This window comes from Apium graveolens, chromosome 9 (assembly GCF_009905375.1).
Source record: "Apium graveolens cultivar Ventura chromosome 9, ASM990537v1, whole genome shotgun sequence".
Taxonomy (NCBI): Eukaryota; Viridiplantae; Streptophyta; class Magnoliopsida; order Apiales; family Apiaceae; genus Apium; species Apium graveolens.
In genome coordinates, this window is record NC_133655.1 from 86,756,179 (window position 1) to 86,773,731 (window position 17,553).

Here is a 17,553-nt window from a genome sequence, read left to right on the forward strand (position 1 = left end):
ACATTTTGTAAGTAAAATATGTCGTCTTTTTTATTTTCTCCAAATAAAACAATTCTTTCTCTAAAATATTATGGATAATTATTTTTAATATATGTTGATTATCTATATATCAATCGATCTATCTTCTATAATATTTATACTATTACATTAAAAACGAAACAATAAAAGTTTGATTGGTAGTCGGTCATCTCTCACTCTAATTATAGTAATATATTAAATAAAACACTCTCATAAAATATATATTCACAACAGAATTATAACATGACTAATAATTTTGATTTTAAAAAATATATAAAATTCACCTAGGCCAGATTAAATAAAATTATACTATTGATCAAATCTTAAATAAAAAAATAAAAATAGCTACATGTAATTAGGATTTTTAGGCTTGGGCTAAAATAAAATAATAGACTATTGATCCCGCTAAAATATTATATTATTGGACTGAGCTAAAATAAAATGAAAATTTGAAAGAAAACTTGTTTGGTCGATAGAATGTCATCAAGTTAAAAAAAATAATATATATTATTAATTGGATTAAAATAAAATAATATTCACCCAGGGCTAAAATAAAATTAAATAAAAAATTAATTGTATTTAGCCTGATTTAGTTGATATAATGGGGCTCTGGCTAAAATAAATATTTGATAATTCGTGCTAAAATAAAATAATAAATACTACCGATATGACTAAAAAATATATTATTGAACCTAGATAAAAAAAATTAAAATCTGACTAGTAATTTGCTGATGTGTATAATGTTATTTATTATAATATTATAATATTAAAATTTGATAGTTGATTTGTATGTACAATATTTGAGTTTATATAATTATTGGTTTTTATTTAATTTCTATAATATACATATTTTTTTAATAAAACGAAAATAGAAATGATTCCTTAGTTAGTATAATAGAGTGGTACTAAAATAATCAATATGTACTATTCAAATAAAAAAAATTAAAACTAAAATATCACTACCTTATACACCTATGTATGTATTTATAGTTATTATCAAATTATATTTTTATAATTTCAAATAAATATTATTTATAATTTTTCTTTAAATAAATTCAAAAAATTATATAATATTAAAAGAAATCCGTGCATCGCACAGGTCTTAGGCTAGTATTATATTATAAAAAACAAAATATTAAAAGTTTGGTAGTGGATCGGTCGGTACTTGTTCAAAATTATTTATGTGCCCTTACCTATTTATTTTAATTGTAATTGACGTTGGTCAATCAATTCTAATTTTAATTGATATTAAAGTTAGCTTCCTTCATCAATTTAAATTCTATTTTATATTGACTCTATATCACTATAATTGATATTAAAGTCAACTTCTTCTACAAATTTAAATTAATTTCTTTTACCAATTTAAATTATATTATATCGAGTTCTATATTATTCTAATTTATATTTCTGAGTAAAATAAATTTAAGCAAACTAAATATAATGAATTGGATTTGGTTGATAGAATAGGCATCGGGCTAAGATGAAATAATAAATACTACTGATCCAGCTATAAAACTATGCTACTGATAAAAAAATAATATATATTATTCTTCGAGGAAATATATATTATACAATTGATCAAAACACACACAAAATTAAAATTAAAATATAATTCAATTAACTAAAAAATAAAAGAATATTTAATAATTATGCAGATTAAAACAAAATTATCTTATAGACCTAGACTTAAAAAAATTGAAATTAAATTAAAGATAATAAGTTGGATTTTGTCGGTATAATGGGGCTCAGGCTAAAATAAAATAATATAAACCACTAATTCAGGATAAATTAAATTAATAATTCGTATCATATAGATCTGAATTAAAGATTAACTTTTAATTAAAACATAATTACTATTTTTTTAAAACACATAGTCACATATAATTATAACAAAACTGTATCGTTCAATTGGTAATATTGTCTTTGGGACCATAACTAAAATAATTTATTTTTAAGGTCCCAGGAGACATTTAATTTTTACTCTGAATAAAATATTAAAAATAACTTTTTTTCTGGGTACCGAGACTATTATTTTCAATTTGTTTAAATGTTATAAAAAATTATAAACATATAGATGTATTAATATAATTATGACGAAGCCATATAATTTAAAATTTAAAATGAACAAATTTAAGAATTTAACTCAATTTTTTTAAAAAATATATATATAATATTAGAAAAATGTGTGATCCATGCATCAGACGAGTTTTTGGCTAGTATTATTATATTAAAGACGAAACATTAAAAGTTTGGTTGTTGGTGATTGTTGGTCATTGATCACTCAATTCAGAGTCGTCCGATCAAATCGACAAGAACCGTTAGATTTATTCTTAAAAATTAGTATTATTTAAGAGGTATAAGGTTCGAATGCTACCAGCAACGTATTAAAATTATAAAAAAAAATTAGTATTCTTTAGGAGGTATAAGGTTCGAATCTGACAACAACATATTAAAATTAAAATTTACAATATATAATAATAAAAAATAAGCGTGCATCGCACGGGTTACATATGAGTATTTGATAATTTATAACACTTTATGCTAGCAAACAAATGTAATCTATATAAATGTAAAATACCTCTGTTCTCTAAGCAATTTTTCTCCATCTTAAGTACATGTTCATTTTGAGTTTTATGGGTCAACTTATACGAATTTAACTGAAATTTACATCTACTAATATGATTGAAAAAAATTATATAAAATATATCATTGAAAAGTATATCTAGTTTAATTTTAAAGTGTAATTTTCAGATTTTGAAAACAATCAATGGATAATTCTTAATGTTAAGAAAAATTTGATCAATTTGACTCTTAAAAAAATGAAATGGATATATAGTTATGGAGGGAGGGAATATTAAATATATGGATTTTGTTCACATAAACTATAAATTTCCGGATAATTTCAGATTAGCTTAAACCCTAGCTTAGTTGGGCACATATTTCTTCTTAATGTTAGGACCAAAATATTCTTATTTGCGTATTTAATTCAACTTAAATAATTACATGGTGAAGTATGATACTTTTGTCCCAAGGTGTGCATGTATAAACAGGGTTTTGCACATATGAGATTCCTCTAAAATTGTTCATTTGATTTTCTCATTTTTTTAAAGTTTTTTTGAAATCTAATTATTATTTCTTTATATTTCAAAATTTTACTAAAATAAAAAAATTTCACTACTTTCCTCGGTTATATCTATTATATATATTTAAATATTATTTAGTTCCACCAATTTACTCTTTTATTTTTTACATTTCATTTTCAATTTATATTTTTTCTAAATTCAAAGCTCAAACTCAACTTACAAAATTGGATACTACTGATCGACCTATACGACTAAAGGGTAACTGAAAAACCATCAAAATTTTGAAATGAAACTGATAGTCGATCTCACTTCACTTCAATTCACATGCCTAATCATTATTTTTAGAAATCTAATATCATATTAATTGTTGAAAAGGAGTAGTGGACGGGGGATAGGGTAGGACAGGACCATCCTTAAACTTGCAGTTTTTGCTTGGGATTCATTCTAGTGACTCTACATATGCCTACCCTAATCTTATTATTACTACTATTATACACATCAAATTCATAATCATGCTGCTGATAATGGAACACACTGTTACTTAAAAGCTCATTACTCTCAATCAAGCACGTGAAAGGTCCTAATTACCAATTAGTGGCCATTTAACTATACACTTCCGATTGTCTACATTAATATTGCAATACTTTGTCACTGAATCTAAGCTCATTACCGCGTGACTGTAGATATATAAAATGACAAATACGTACAAATATTGAAGGAACTAAAGTAGGAAAGAATAGAAGACTACAGTAAAATTTAGGGGCCCGAGGCTAAAGGTCCTTGTTCTTTATTATTTGACCCTCTGGTACCCCCTGGTCCTACGTTGTACACTGTATATTAATAGTACTAGAGGTACTGTTTATGCATCCATGTAAGTAATAATCCAAGGAGCATGGATACATGGTAACAAAAGCCTGCATTCTTAACCAGTACTGTACTGCCATTGTTTTTTTTTCTTGCTCAGCTGCTTAGTTTAAGCATGTACTCCATATATCTTCAACTTCTATTTTTCACTTCTATCATGTGGGCTTTAAGTCTTTAACATTCACATAAGTTTAACCTAATTTTTCTTTTTAAGAAAAAGATAAACATGATTAATAGAGGGGTGCAACTTGGTGATGAAAATACTATAAAGTGTGCTTCTCAAAAGCATAAAACGTCTCCTTACTCACTGTGTATTGATAAGGTAGCAGGCTGGATTAAGTCATTACGTAGCATAGGTAGTCTTCGAATATATAAGCTGGACCTAAAAAGTATACGTAGATTCTTCCTCCCCCCTACACACATTTATCGCACAAACAAATATGCAGTAATGTTTGCCAAGCTAGCCAGATCTGAGTTTCAAATTGTGTTGGAGGGAGATCAAATATTTGAACCCAATTTATCTTGGACTAAAGAAGTTAGAAAGAAAAACATCTAACCAAATTATAACACGCGGAAGAATACTAAAGAATAGTAGTGGGAAAAATGAAATAAAATGAGTTGAATAAGCATGTACAAAGCAAAACCAGTGTTTAGATAATCTTAGTTGTTACTGTTAATGTCGTTCTCGAGCCTTGTGTTTCTTCTTTAAACACCAGCCTTGAATTTACTAACCAGTCATTAAAACTCCGTACAATATTATATACAAGGAGAAAATAAAATGGGCTGTAATAGTTGTTTTAACATTTCGCAATTACTTTTAAAGTGCACAAATTTAACATAAGCGAAGTTTTTTAACAATTCTTTATATAAAAATTTAAATATTATTTAAAACAAAACAAATCTAAACTTATATTCTCATTAACCAATTACACGAATAAATAATTATTTATATTACATGTGCACATGTTAAACGGATAACAAATGTCACGGCAACATTGAATTGCAAATCATAGCCGTCTGAATACTTATTGAGTAAAAACAGTGATCAATACATTCTATTCATGACTTTGTCCTCTTCTGACAAACTCAAAATAATGTTAGAAGCCAAGAAACCAAATGTACAAAAACAAATGGCTTGAAAATATATTGAATTATCTGTATAGGAAAAAACCCAAAAAAGGCTCTCTATAAATATAAATATAGGCTAATGACCTTACTTGTAAAAGGTCGGAAAATAAGTATTAATAAAGAGTATAGTTCCTCATATATAAACATGGCTCAAATTTAGAGTGATCATTTAGCGCTAGAAGAAACTTTTAAATTTGATACTCCAACATGATCATTGAAGAAACAAATCCAGAGAAATGTGGGAACACGACTGAGATCCAAACTGTTCAAAAATCAGGACATGTTGCTCCTGCAGAAAATGATAAAATACCGTCGACCCTTAAACCAAGACGATTGTTTCCGGTGGAGCAAAACCCCCCCACCTGAGGGATCACAGGCGCAGAGACAACCATTCAAACGCAAGAGGACAATTATTAAGGATACTCGCTCTCGTGTTTTAATAGAAAAGGGGAAGCAGGTGCTCTCCAGTGATGCTAGGTTGAACTTACAGAAGTTGAAGTAGAAGAAACTCTTAAGAGAGCAAGAGATATATGGTGCAGAAGGGTCGGACGAAGAGCTCAAGATGTTAGAGGCTGAAACTCAAATACTAGAGGCGAAATTGGAAAAAATAAGAGAGATTCAACGTTTGCAGCAAGAGGTGAAACAAGTTTCGATTAAGGAAGGCGGGGATGCGGAACTTGATTATTTAGAGCTTTCGGAGGACGATGATGATTATTATTATGACGGAGAGGAGGTTTCTACCGAGTCTATATATTCAAGGCCCCGACGCCCCAAGACAGTGTCTTCAGGGGGAACTCCGCAAGGGTCGATGTCAACAGACTCGATCTCACAGGAGTAGATCCTAAAAATGCAGGAAGATATGGCCCAGTTGCGAGATCTGGTTCGCACTCAATCGAGGTTTGACGCCCCGCTGGAAAGCCCTCTCTCTCGAAGTATCGAGAAAGCAAAAATAGACAGGACTTTAAAAACTCCGAAACTTGATCAATTTGATGGATCCTCTGACCCATCAGGTTTCCTTAACACCTTTACCGGTCGAATAGCATTTTACGGACACTCAGAAGTCGCCCGTTGCCAATTCTTCTCTACATGCTTACAAGGCACAGCCCTACGTTGGTACAACAATCTCCCATCTAGGTCAATCAACTTTTGGACTACGTTGAAGACTAAATTTCAGACAAGATTTTCAAGCAACTACAAAGGGGGGAAAATTACAACATCTTTGATTACGATGCGAGAACAGCCTAGCAAATCCCTGAGAAACAATTTAGGTCACTTTCGTCAAGCTATATTTGAGATAACAGACCTAGAGGAGTTCTCAGACATATTTGCATGGTCACCATCTGACATGCCTGGAATTCCAACTGACGTTGCAAGGCACTCTCTGCATGTCGACCGTCAAAAGAATCCTGTCAGACAAAAGAGGCGGACTTTCGCAGAAGAAAAGCGTCGAGCTATCGATGAAGAGCTTGATCGACTTTTAGTGGCTCATTTTATCGAGCCAGTGTAATTTCCTACATGGATTGCTAATGTTGTCCTGGTTAAGAAAAGTAATGGAAAATGGAGAATGTGTGTTGATTACTCCGACCTGAACAGAGCATGCTTTAAGGATTATTATCCTTTGCCGAATATAGATCAACTTATCGACGCAACGGCTGGTCATGAACTACTATCTTTCATGAACGCGTTCTCAGGCTATAGTCAAATCAGGACGGATGATCAAGATTGGGAACAAATGGCGTTAATCACACATCGAGGTGTCTTCGCATACTGAAACATGCCTTTTGGGTTGATCAATGCCGGAGCAACATTTCAGCGTATGATGGATGAAATATTTAAAAATCAGTTGGGTCGAAACCTCGAGGTGTATATTGACGATATGATAAAAAAATCAAAAATTTCAAGCAGTCATTCCCTCGACCTTCGAGAAACCTTTGAGAACGTTCGTCGTAATAACATGCGACTAAATCCGTTAAAATGTTCTTTTGGTCTAACATTTGGGAAATTCTTAGGATTCCTTGTCTCCCAACGAGGAATCGAGGCTGACCCCTCACAGATAAAAGTTATATCTGAAATGAAAGACCCTTCGACCATTAAAGAGGTTCAACGCCTCACTGGATGTATAACGGCCCTTCGTCGTTTCATACCGCAAGCCTTTAAAAAATGCAATCCTTTTTTCAAGGTTATCAAAGAGGCTTCAAAGAACAAGAAGTTGATGTGGGATGATCAATGTAAAGAAAGCTTCGAAGCATTGAAAACTTTCCTCACAAGCCCACCAATTTTAGCAAGAGCATTGTCTCGCGAAGCTTTAAAAGTGTACATCTCAGCTTCATTGATATTAATAAATGGGAGATTGAAAGGAATATGTCCTAATCATCTCAGACACCAGAGTGATTGGCTTTAGTACAAGTGGGAGATTGAAAGGAATATGTCCTAAGTCCAATCATGTATAAGGATTTAGGAATAACTTTTATGTAATATGTTTTGATTTCATTGATATTAATAAAGACTTGTTTTGTTTTTATTACGGGCTTTATCTATTTAACTGTTTAAATAAGATATACCATAGTTTAGAGTAAAGCTTTTTATGGATTATGATGAGATCATAATAGTGAGACCTAAAAAGATGATAACTCTAAACTTAAATAGTTCCTGGTCATAGGATTACTAACTGGTAATTAATAATCCGCAAAGATCGGTACATACTATGCTTGCTTCATTATGAAGGATGTCTGTTCTCATAGACATTTGTGTGGTGACACTATAGCTAGTATGTAGGTGCTTATTATAGAATAAGTTCACTGAACATGACTCGCCTAGCTGAACAACTGATGGAGTTCACTCACGTGTCAGCAGTTGTTCGCTTAGTGATAGTTGTACAAGTATCCTTAGACTTGAGGTCATCATAGTCATCTTGTGTACACTGAACTATGCTTTGGTTTAGTTCTTAGTCTCCAGGGACAATTATTAGGGCTCTTCTGGGTATAGGAATTTGTACACGAAGATAGTGTATAATCAATAAAGGATCTACCCCTTCCAGTGAAGGAAGCGAATGTTCAAGGCTGATCCACTTATGCTAGTTCAGGAATCTCTGGCCAGAGTAAATGAAATTAGAAAGGAGTTTCTAATTTGCATAGAACTACGCATAGTAAATGGTAAGCAAGTGATTGAATTAGATAGGCTTGACACGAGATCCATGCCTTGTATTTTAATCGGGACATTATAGGGTAGAAGGAGTTTATTGTACGGTAACTATTCACTGAATAGGTTCTTGGTATTCTAAGCAGTGAATTCATATTATCCGGATAGTCGCGATATGCTGAGAAGTATCCCTCACGATGTAGAATAAATGTGATAGATTAATTAATCATATTTAATAAATTAGAGAATTTATATAAATAATGATAAAATAGTTTTATTATTATTTATTTCTACTACCGGCTTAATATTGAACCTACAGGGTCACACCATAAAAAGAAAATGATTTAATGGTGGAGGAATTAATTAATAATGGCTAATAATTATTTATTTGTGAAATAAATAATTAATTGGCAAATTTAATAATTGATTAAACGAGATTTAATTGATTATAAATTAATTAAGAAAAGTTCTTAATATTATTAATTAAAGGATTTAATTTTTAGAAATTAAATCAAGAGAGAGAATTATTTCTAAAGTGTTTAGAAAAAGGATTAATAATTAAAAGGTGTTTTAATTATTAATAAGAATAATAAATGGGATAATAATAATAATATTTATGGGAAAGTTTCAGCTGAAAATTTTGCCTATAAATACACTATTATAGACCCTATTTTATTCTAACCCCATCGAACCCGAAAACCCAAAAAGTTTGGAAAACCCAATTCTCTCCACCTCCTTCCTCCTCCTTAACATCGTTTTCTTGGTGGATACCGGTGGAGTGCTTCACACTTGAGGAGCAACTGCTAAGGATCTCTGATCGTTGTCTCCGAATTATTTTAAAGGTTAGAATCGATCCCTCGAATTTTTATTCATGATTTATATGCTTTTATTTGGATTTTGTATGTATAAAAGTGTTTTGCCATGCCCCGCTGCGTTTAAAAATCCAACAATGGTATCAGAGCATAGGTTGTATGCATATAGATCGGTGGTAAAAATTTTAGAATTTTATATGCTTGTATGAATTAATTATGATTTTTACAAGTTATATTATGGATTAATTTTGTCTGATGAGAAATCGTTTCTCAGAATAATTTTGAATGTTGATCTGGGTTCTACAAGTGTTGTAGATCGTCTGGGTATTTTTTTCATAATTTTAGGATGTATAGATTTTTTATTATGAATTTTTGAAGTTCTTGTAATTAAAATTCGTAATTAAATAAGTATAAATATATGTATATATAGTATATATATATGTTTTGTATTATCTGTACTGCCATCTGTTATCTTCATCTATCTGCTGTATTGTCTGCTTGCACGGAAGAAAAGTACAACCTCATTTTCCGAGAAAAGGAAAGCTGTCGGCTGCTGAAAAAAAAACAAAAAAAAAAATAGGGGTGTAACGCATTCCGGGAATGCGTTACACACCTGTGGTGCATTCACGGAATGCGTTACACCCTTGTAATGCATCACCGGAATGCGTTACAGGGCTTGTAACGCGTTCCTGTAATGCGTTACAGTCCGTCTGTTAATTTTAAAATTGATTTTCTGGGAGTTTCGTAACTCCGTTTTGGGCGTGCAATATACCGTTGGATTCGTTTTTCCGAGACGGATCTAATGGAGTGATCAATTTTAGTTTATATAAAAGTTTTGAACTGTTTATATTTCCATGAAGTGTTTTAAAGCTATTTTTAACTGTTTTAGTTGCTTTTAAATGCTTCATGTGATACATAGAGATGTATAATGCTTAGACCAATATGCTAGATGATATAACATGCCTACCTTGATGTTTATTCATGTTGATATATGTGATATATGCTTAGTTTATCATGCGATGATAGATTTAGGTGAACTTAAATGAATATAAGGCGTTTGTTAGACAACCTAGTATAGTGAAATTATTTCATAACCTTAAGAATAATATTATGAATACAATCATGAGATTCTTGTGTTTATGAAACACATAATTGAATATGAATTTTCGATATGAGAGAAAGGATGATTCTGTCAACAACAGATTTCTATCTGTAAGAAAGGGTTATTAAGTGACGCCTCTTGACAATGCTCCACCTGATCTGGGAATCATCTGATTATTGATTATTGATTTGAAATATTTAATTTAAAAGGAAGAATTTCTTTATAATATGATTATGATTGTAACGTAATATAATCCCTCTAAAATTAAATAATATCAAGTAGTAATTGGCCAATGACACAACGGGCTTGTGTCGGTCATAGCCTTCCAACATGGTAGAAAGTAGTTCTTATTTTTGAATCATTGTCGTTTCGTGCCACAGCCGAGGGCTTTGATTTCGAAATAAGAAATACTTGTCTATTACATAGAGATGTGTACATTGAATAAGAATCTAAAGGTCGTTACGTGCCACAGCCGTGGGCCTTTGGGGACTGATTCAATTGTACGGAATGTTGGGTTAGACTTGACTTAGAATATTGAGTTTGTCGTGCCACAGCCGTGACTCAATTATTCAAGAGGCTAAAGTTTGATTAGGGAGTAACATTAGATGTAATTTACAAGAGTTGTCTGCCTATTGAACATTACATGGCGTTTCGTGCCACAGCCGGGGTTGTGTAATGGAATGTAGGATCCCTATTCCCACTAGCATTATGAATGCTTAATTTTTCATGTAGGGGGTTGAATAAATTAGGAAAACTAGTGGGAGCCACTTATGAATAAAGACCCGATTCATATAGTGTTTTGAAATGAAATCGAATATTTGCTAAGTGTTGTTATGTGTTTATCATTTACAGATTTACTTTGTACATTATGTCTTCTGCACTATCACTCAGGAGCATACTAGATGCTCACAAATTGACTGGTCCTAATTATGATGACTGGCTTCGAAACTTGAGAATTGTTCTCAGGATTGAGAAACTGGAATACGTGATTGACTCACCTAAGCCTACTGAACCTGCTAGTGATGCACATAATGATGAACATGTTGTGTATCGTAAGTGGATAGATGATGCAAATGTTGCTCAATGCATCATGCTAGCTTCCATGAATATTGAGCTACAGAAGCAACATGAGCATATGGATGCTCACACTATCCTCATGCATCTACAAGAGTTGTATGATGTGGCGGGGAGGACAGCTCGATATGAGATATCGAAGGAGCTGTTCGGTTGTAGGATGTCTGAGGGATCATCTGTGAATGACCATGTACTTAAGATGATCAATTTGATTGAACATCTTGGACAACTTGGTTTTGTTATGGATGGGGAGCTGAGCCAAGACTTGGTCTTGCAATCGCTTCCGAGTTCATTCTCGCAGTTTGTTGTGAACTTTCACATGAATAAGTTGGATGTCAGCCTGCCTGAACTCCACAACATGTTGAAGACTGCGGAATCGAATTTTCCCCCTAAGAAGAGTTTAGTTCTTCTAATTGGTGAAGGTTCCAATCCTAAGAAAAGGAAGAGGAACTCTTCCAAGAAGAAGAAAGTAGGTGAGAAAACGCCGGTTCCACCAAAAGCTGAAGACCCCGAGAGCAAAGTTGTTTGCTTTCACTGTAACAAGGTGGGGCACTGGAAGATGAACTGTAAGGTTTACCTTGCAGAATTGAAGAAGAAGGGTAGTGAGACTACCGCTTCTGATTCAGGTATGTTCATGATAGAAGTGAATATGTCATTTTTACTTGGGTATTAGATACCGCCTGTGGTTCTCATATCTGCAATTTGTTGCAGGGACCAAGGAGAAGTAGGACTCTTGAGGAAGAGGAGGTGATTCTACTGATGGAAATGGAGCAAGAGTTGCTGCTGAAGATGTAGAATCATTTCATTTACATATGCCTACGGGCAAGACTATTATTTGAAATAATTGTTATTTTGTTCCCTCGATTGTGAGGAATATTATTCCCATGTTAGACTTGGCTGGATTTTCATTTATTATTGAGAATAATGAATGTTCTATTCTTAGAGATAATATTCTTTATGGACGTGATACTTTAAATAATTGTCTGTTTATATGTGACATAATTTACTTCAGATTGAACAAACTAATAAAAGAAAAGAGATGATGAAAATCTCACTTTATAGTGGCAATGCAGTCTCCATTTAGTAGACATGGAGAGAGGACTGCAAATTTGCTAGGAATGGTACACACAGATGTATGTGGACCAATGTTTACGCAAGCCATGGGTGGATTTTCATACTTCATTACTTTCATAGATGATAGATCTAGATTCGGATATGTGTTTGATGAAACACAAGTCTGAAGCCTTTGAAAAGTTCAAAGAGTATAAGTATGAAGTGGAGAAATAACCAAACATAGTATTATAACTCTTCGATCAGATCGAGGTGGTGAATACTTTAATGGAGTATTTCTAGATTATCTCAAAGTAAATGGTATAGTCTCCCAGTGCACTCCTCCAGATTGGTATCTGAAAGGAGAAATCGAACTTTGTTAGACATAGTTCGGTCCATGATGAGCTATGCAAATCTTCCAGTATTCCTATGGGGTTATGCATTGGAAACCTCAGCATATTTACTGAATAAGGTGCTTTCCAAATCTGTTCCTCAAACTCCGTATGAGATATGGAAAGAAAGGAAACGGAGTCTTAAACACGTTAAGATTTGGGGATGTCCAGCTTATGTCAAGTAAGTTGACCCAAATAAGCTGGAATATCGATCCGTAAAATGTAGTTTTGTGGGATATCCTAAAGAGACTTTAGGGTATTACTTTTACACCGATCATCGGGTGTTTGTATCCAGACATGCTATCTTCTTGGAAAAGGAGTTTATCCTTGAAGGAAACAGTGGGAGCAATATTGAACTTGATGAAGTTCAAGAAGCACAAACTACTACGGATCAAGTGGAAACACCTGTTCTGACTGAACAACCTTTTGTGGAACAGCCCATTCATAGATCAGGGAGAGTGTCTCCCCAACCTGAGAGGTATTATGGCCTTGTCATTGAGAATGACAATGAGTTGTCGATCATTGATGATGACGACCCTGTGACCTATAATGAGGCTATGAGTAGTGTTGACTCAGAGAAATGGCATAGTGCCATGAAATCCGGAAAGAAATCTATGTATACGGGATACAAAAGAATGATTAGAGCAGATGGCCAGGTGGAGACCTTTAAGGCCAGGCTTGTGGCAAAAGAATTCAAACAAAGGCAATGGATTGACTTTGATGAAACCTTTTACCTGTAGCCCTGTTAAAATCAGTTCAGATTTTGCTTGCGAATGCTGCTTACTACGACTATGAGATCTGGCAATTAGCCAGATGGTTTTCTTTCCAAGAGAAATGAAAACCTAGTGTGTAAGCTGCTGCAAACCATATGTGGTTTAAAGCAGGCTTCTCGAAAGATGGAACATTCATTTTGATGAGACAATCAAAGAGTTTGATTTTTTCAAAAACGAAGATGAACCATGCGTCTACAAAAGGGTTAGTGGGAGCGCGGTAACATTTCTTGTATTGTATTGAATTAGAGTTAACACACATAACAACATAGCAGACCCACTCACAAAGCTACTTTTTGAAAGTCACTTTGATCGTCATAAAGATGAGATGGGTATTAGATACCAGAGTGATTGGCTTTAGTACAAGTGGGAGATTGAAAGGAATATGTCCTAAGTCCAATCATGTATAAGGATTTAGGAATGACTTTTATGTAATATGTTTTGATTTCATTGATATTAATAAAGACTTGTTTTGTTTTTATTACGGGCTTTATCTATTTAACTGTTTAAATAAGATATACCATAGTTTAGAGTAAAGCTTTTTATGGATTATGATGAGATCATAATAGTGAGACCTAAAAAGATGATAACTCTAAACTTAAATAGTTCCTGGTCATAGGATTACTAACTGGTAATTAATAATCCGCAAAGATCGGTACATACTATGCTTGCTTCATTATGAAGGATGTCTGTTCTCATAGACATTTGTGTGGTGACACTATAGCTAGTATGTAGGTGCTTATTATAGAATAAGTTCACTGAACATGACTCGCCTAGCTGAACAACTGATGGAGTTCACTCACGTGTCAGCAGTTGTTTGCTTAGTGATAGTTGTACAAGTATCCTTAGACTTGAGGTCATCATAGTCATCTTGTGTACACTGAACTATGCTTTGGTTTAGTTCTTAGTCTCCAGGGACAATTATTAGGGCTCTTCTGGGTATAGGAATTTGTACACGAAGATAGTGTATGATCAATAAAGGATCTACCCCTTCCAGTGAAGGAAGCGAATGTTCAAGGCTGATCCACTTATGCTAGTTCAGGAATCTCTGGCCAGAGTAAATGAAATTAGAAAGGAGTTTCTAATTTGCATAGAACTATGCATAGTAAATGGTAAACAAGTGATTGAATTAGATAGGCTTGACACGAGATCCATGCCTTGTATTTAATCGGGACATTGTAGGGTAGAAGGAGTTTATTGTACGGTAACTATTCACTGAATAGGTTCTTGGTATTCTAAGCAGTGAATTCATATTATCCGGATAGTCGCGATATGCTGAGAAGTATCCCTCACGATGTAGAATAAATGTGATTGATTAATTAATCATATTTAATAAATTAGAGAATTTATATAAATAATGATAAAATAGTTTTATTATTATTTATTTCTACTACCGGCTTAATATTGAACCTACAGGGTCACACCATAAAAAGAGAATAATTTAATGGTGGATGAATTAATTAATAATGGCTAATAATTATTTATTTGTGAAATAAATAATTAATTGGCAAATTTAATAATTGATTAAACGAGATTTAATTGATTATAAATTAATTAAGAAAAGTTCTTAATATTATTAATTGAAGGATTTAATTTTTGGAAATTAAATCAAGAGAGAGAATTATTTCTAAAGTGTTTAGAAAAAGGATTAATAATTAAAAGGTGTTTTAATTATTAATAAGAATAATAAATGGGATAATAATAATAATATTTATGGGAAAATTTCAGCTGAAAATTTTGCCTATAAATACACTATTATAGACCCTATTTTATTCTAACCCCATCGAACCCGAAAACCCAAAAAGTTTGGAAAACCCAATTCTCTCCACCTCCTTCCTCCTCCTTAACATCGTTTTCTTGGTGGATACCGGTGGAGTGCTTCACACTTGAGGAGCAACTGCTAAGGATCTCTGATCATTGTCTCCGAATTATTTTAAAGGTTAGAATCGATCCCTCGAATTTTTATTCATGATTTATATGCTTTTATTTGGATTTTGTATGTGTAAAAGTGTTTTGCCATGCCCCGCTGCGTTTAAAATCCAACAAGCCATACTCTGAAAAATGCAGAAACTCGCTATCCACATGTGGAGAAACTAGTTTATTCTCTTATTATAACAAGCAGGAAGCTCCGTCACTACTTTCAAGGGCGCCCTATAAAAGTCATGATTGATCAACCCTTGAAGCACATCTTGCACAGACCGGATATGATAGGGCGTCTCCTGCTTGGATGGTCGAACTTAGACAATTTCACATCGAGTACCTACCCCGGAGCGCAATAAAATCCCAAATCCTATCAGAATTTGTTGTAGAATGCAATTTTAACACACCTACAACTGAAGAAACACCGTTCCCACAGAAGGCCTGGACTCTTTATGTCGACGGATCCTCAACAACATCATCAGGGGGCGCATGTGTGATCTTAATCAGTCCAGAGGGATTCAAAATATAATAAGCTTTAAAATTCTCGTTCCCGGTAACAATCAATGTAGCCGAATACGAAGCTTTACTAGCAGGAATACGCCTAGCGGTTGAACTGGAGGTGAAAGTTTTAGAAATATTTGGTGATTCCCAGCTTGTCGCCAAACAACTGCAAGGCGAGTTTAAGGCACATGATGTTCAAATGTTGACATATTTGAATCTAGCCATGTCCCTGCTGGGAAAAGTTCTGTCATGGACAATCAAGAACATCTACAGGGAAGACAACCAATGGACTAACACCTTATCCAAATTAGCATCATCCGTCGTCGCAACATCAGAAGCAATTTATGTCGAGGAGAGAAGTGCTCCCTCTATAGATATGGATACCCCATCCATCGACATGCTGAAGGTCAATGAAATCTCTTATGTTGCAGATTGGCGTCAACCTATTTTGGAGTACATTTTGCAGAACAAATTTCCACAAGATAAGGGTGAAGCCAGAGCCATATCATACAAGGAAAAGAACCATTATGTGCTAGAAAGCAAATTATATTATCGAGGGCTCGTGGAGCCACTACTATGATGCTTGGGCCCAGAAGAGTCTGACACCTCGATAGTCGAAGTCCATACAGGAATTTGCGGGGACCATTTGGGTGGAAAGAACTTAGCTCTTGAAATAATGAGGCAGGGTTTGTTTTGGCCCACAATACGAAGAGACTGGGAAGATTTCGTGCGAAAATGTAAATCATGTCAGATATATGGAGCGATATCTCATCAGCCCTCGGTGGAAATGATCCCAGTTGTCAACCCTTGTCCCTTCTACTAATGGGGTATTGACATCGTGGGTCCCTTCATGAAGTCCAAAAACCAGGCTCAATATATCGTAGTGGCTGTTGACTATGCAACAAAATGGATCGAGGCTCGACCATTAGCCAAAATCCGAGAGAAGGAGATAATCGAGTTTCTAATGGAGTTTATTATATTCAGATTTGGAGTCCTAAGAATGGTGGTAACTGACAACGGAACTCAATTTGTAGGAAACACTTTCAGAACTCAAGATTAAACACATCAAATCCTCGGTGGCATACCCCCAGGCTAACGGACAGGTTGAAGTGTCTAATCGGATAATCCTACAAGGACTTAAGAAAAGGGTCGATGAATTACCAAGGCCATGGGTCGATGAATTGCCGAATGTACTTTGGTCTTATAAAACGACCCCTATGAGCGCACAGGACATATCCCCTTTTAAAATGGCTTTTGGCTTAGAAGCAGTTTCACCCGTAGAAGTGTCTCTTAACTCACCAAGGGTCGAGTATTTTGATCACGAAGCCTCGCGAGAAGGAATCCAGCTCCACAATGTTCTTATGGAAGAAGTCAGGGACGAGGCATCAATGAGAGTTCTTCAACAGCAAGCGCGCACAACAGCTTATTTCAACAAGAAAGTAAAGGTTAAGTAGTTTTTGGTTGGGGATTTAGTCCTTCGAGAGTCGGCAGCATCACAGCTCACCATCCCGGAAAAGTCAAAGCCACATGGGAAGGACCTTATCAAGTAACGGGGGTTGTTGCACCAGGAACCTATCGACTATCGACACTCGAGGGTACACCCATCAAGAATGCTTGGAATGCTATTCACTTGAAGAAATATTATCAGTAGTTAAGTTATTTGAATTATGGGAATGAAAACAAGAAAGTTCACTTTTTAGA

The 17,553-nt window shown here is 34.0% G+C and overlaps 1 protein-coding gene across 1 annotated transcript; it reads left to right on the forward strand.

Annotated features, from left to right (window-relative positions):
- The first annotated feature begins 6,867 nt into the window (after window positions 1–6,867).
- Window positions 6,868–17,306, forward strand: LOC141685386 (uncharacterized). Its single transcript, XM_074490490.1, has 3 exons — window positions 6,868–7,321; window positions 15,921–16,258; window positions 16,887–17,306. The coding sequence occupies exons 1-3, from the start codon at window positions 6,868–6,870 to the stop codon at window positions 17,304–17,306; spliced, it is 1,212 nt and encodes a 403-aa protein (XP_074346591.1).
- The last annotated feature ends 247 nt before the right edge of the window (window positions 17,307–17,553 follow it).

Excerpts from the sequence above, each read along its gene's own strand:
- LOC141685386 (XM_074490490.1), top strand. The coding sequence starts at position 6,868 with ATGCCTTTTGGGTTGATCAATGCCGGAGCAACATTTCAGCGTATGATG. Across the intron at positions 7,322-15,920 it reads GTTGATGTGGGATGATCAAT|CCGAATACGAAGCTTTACTA; the intron begins GTAAAGAAAGCT and ends CAATCAATGTAG. Across the intron at positions 16,259-16,886 it reads CATCCATCGACATGCTGAAG|GAAACACTTTCAGAACTCAA; the intron begins GTCAATGAAATC and ends CTCAATTTGTAG.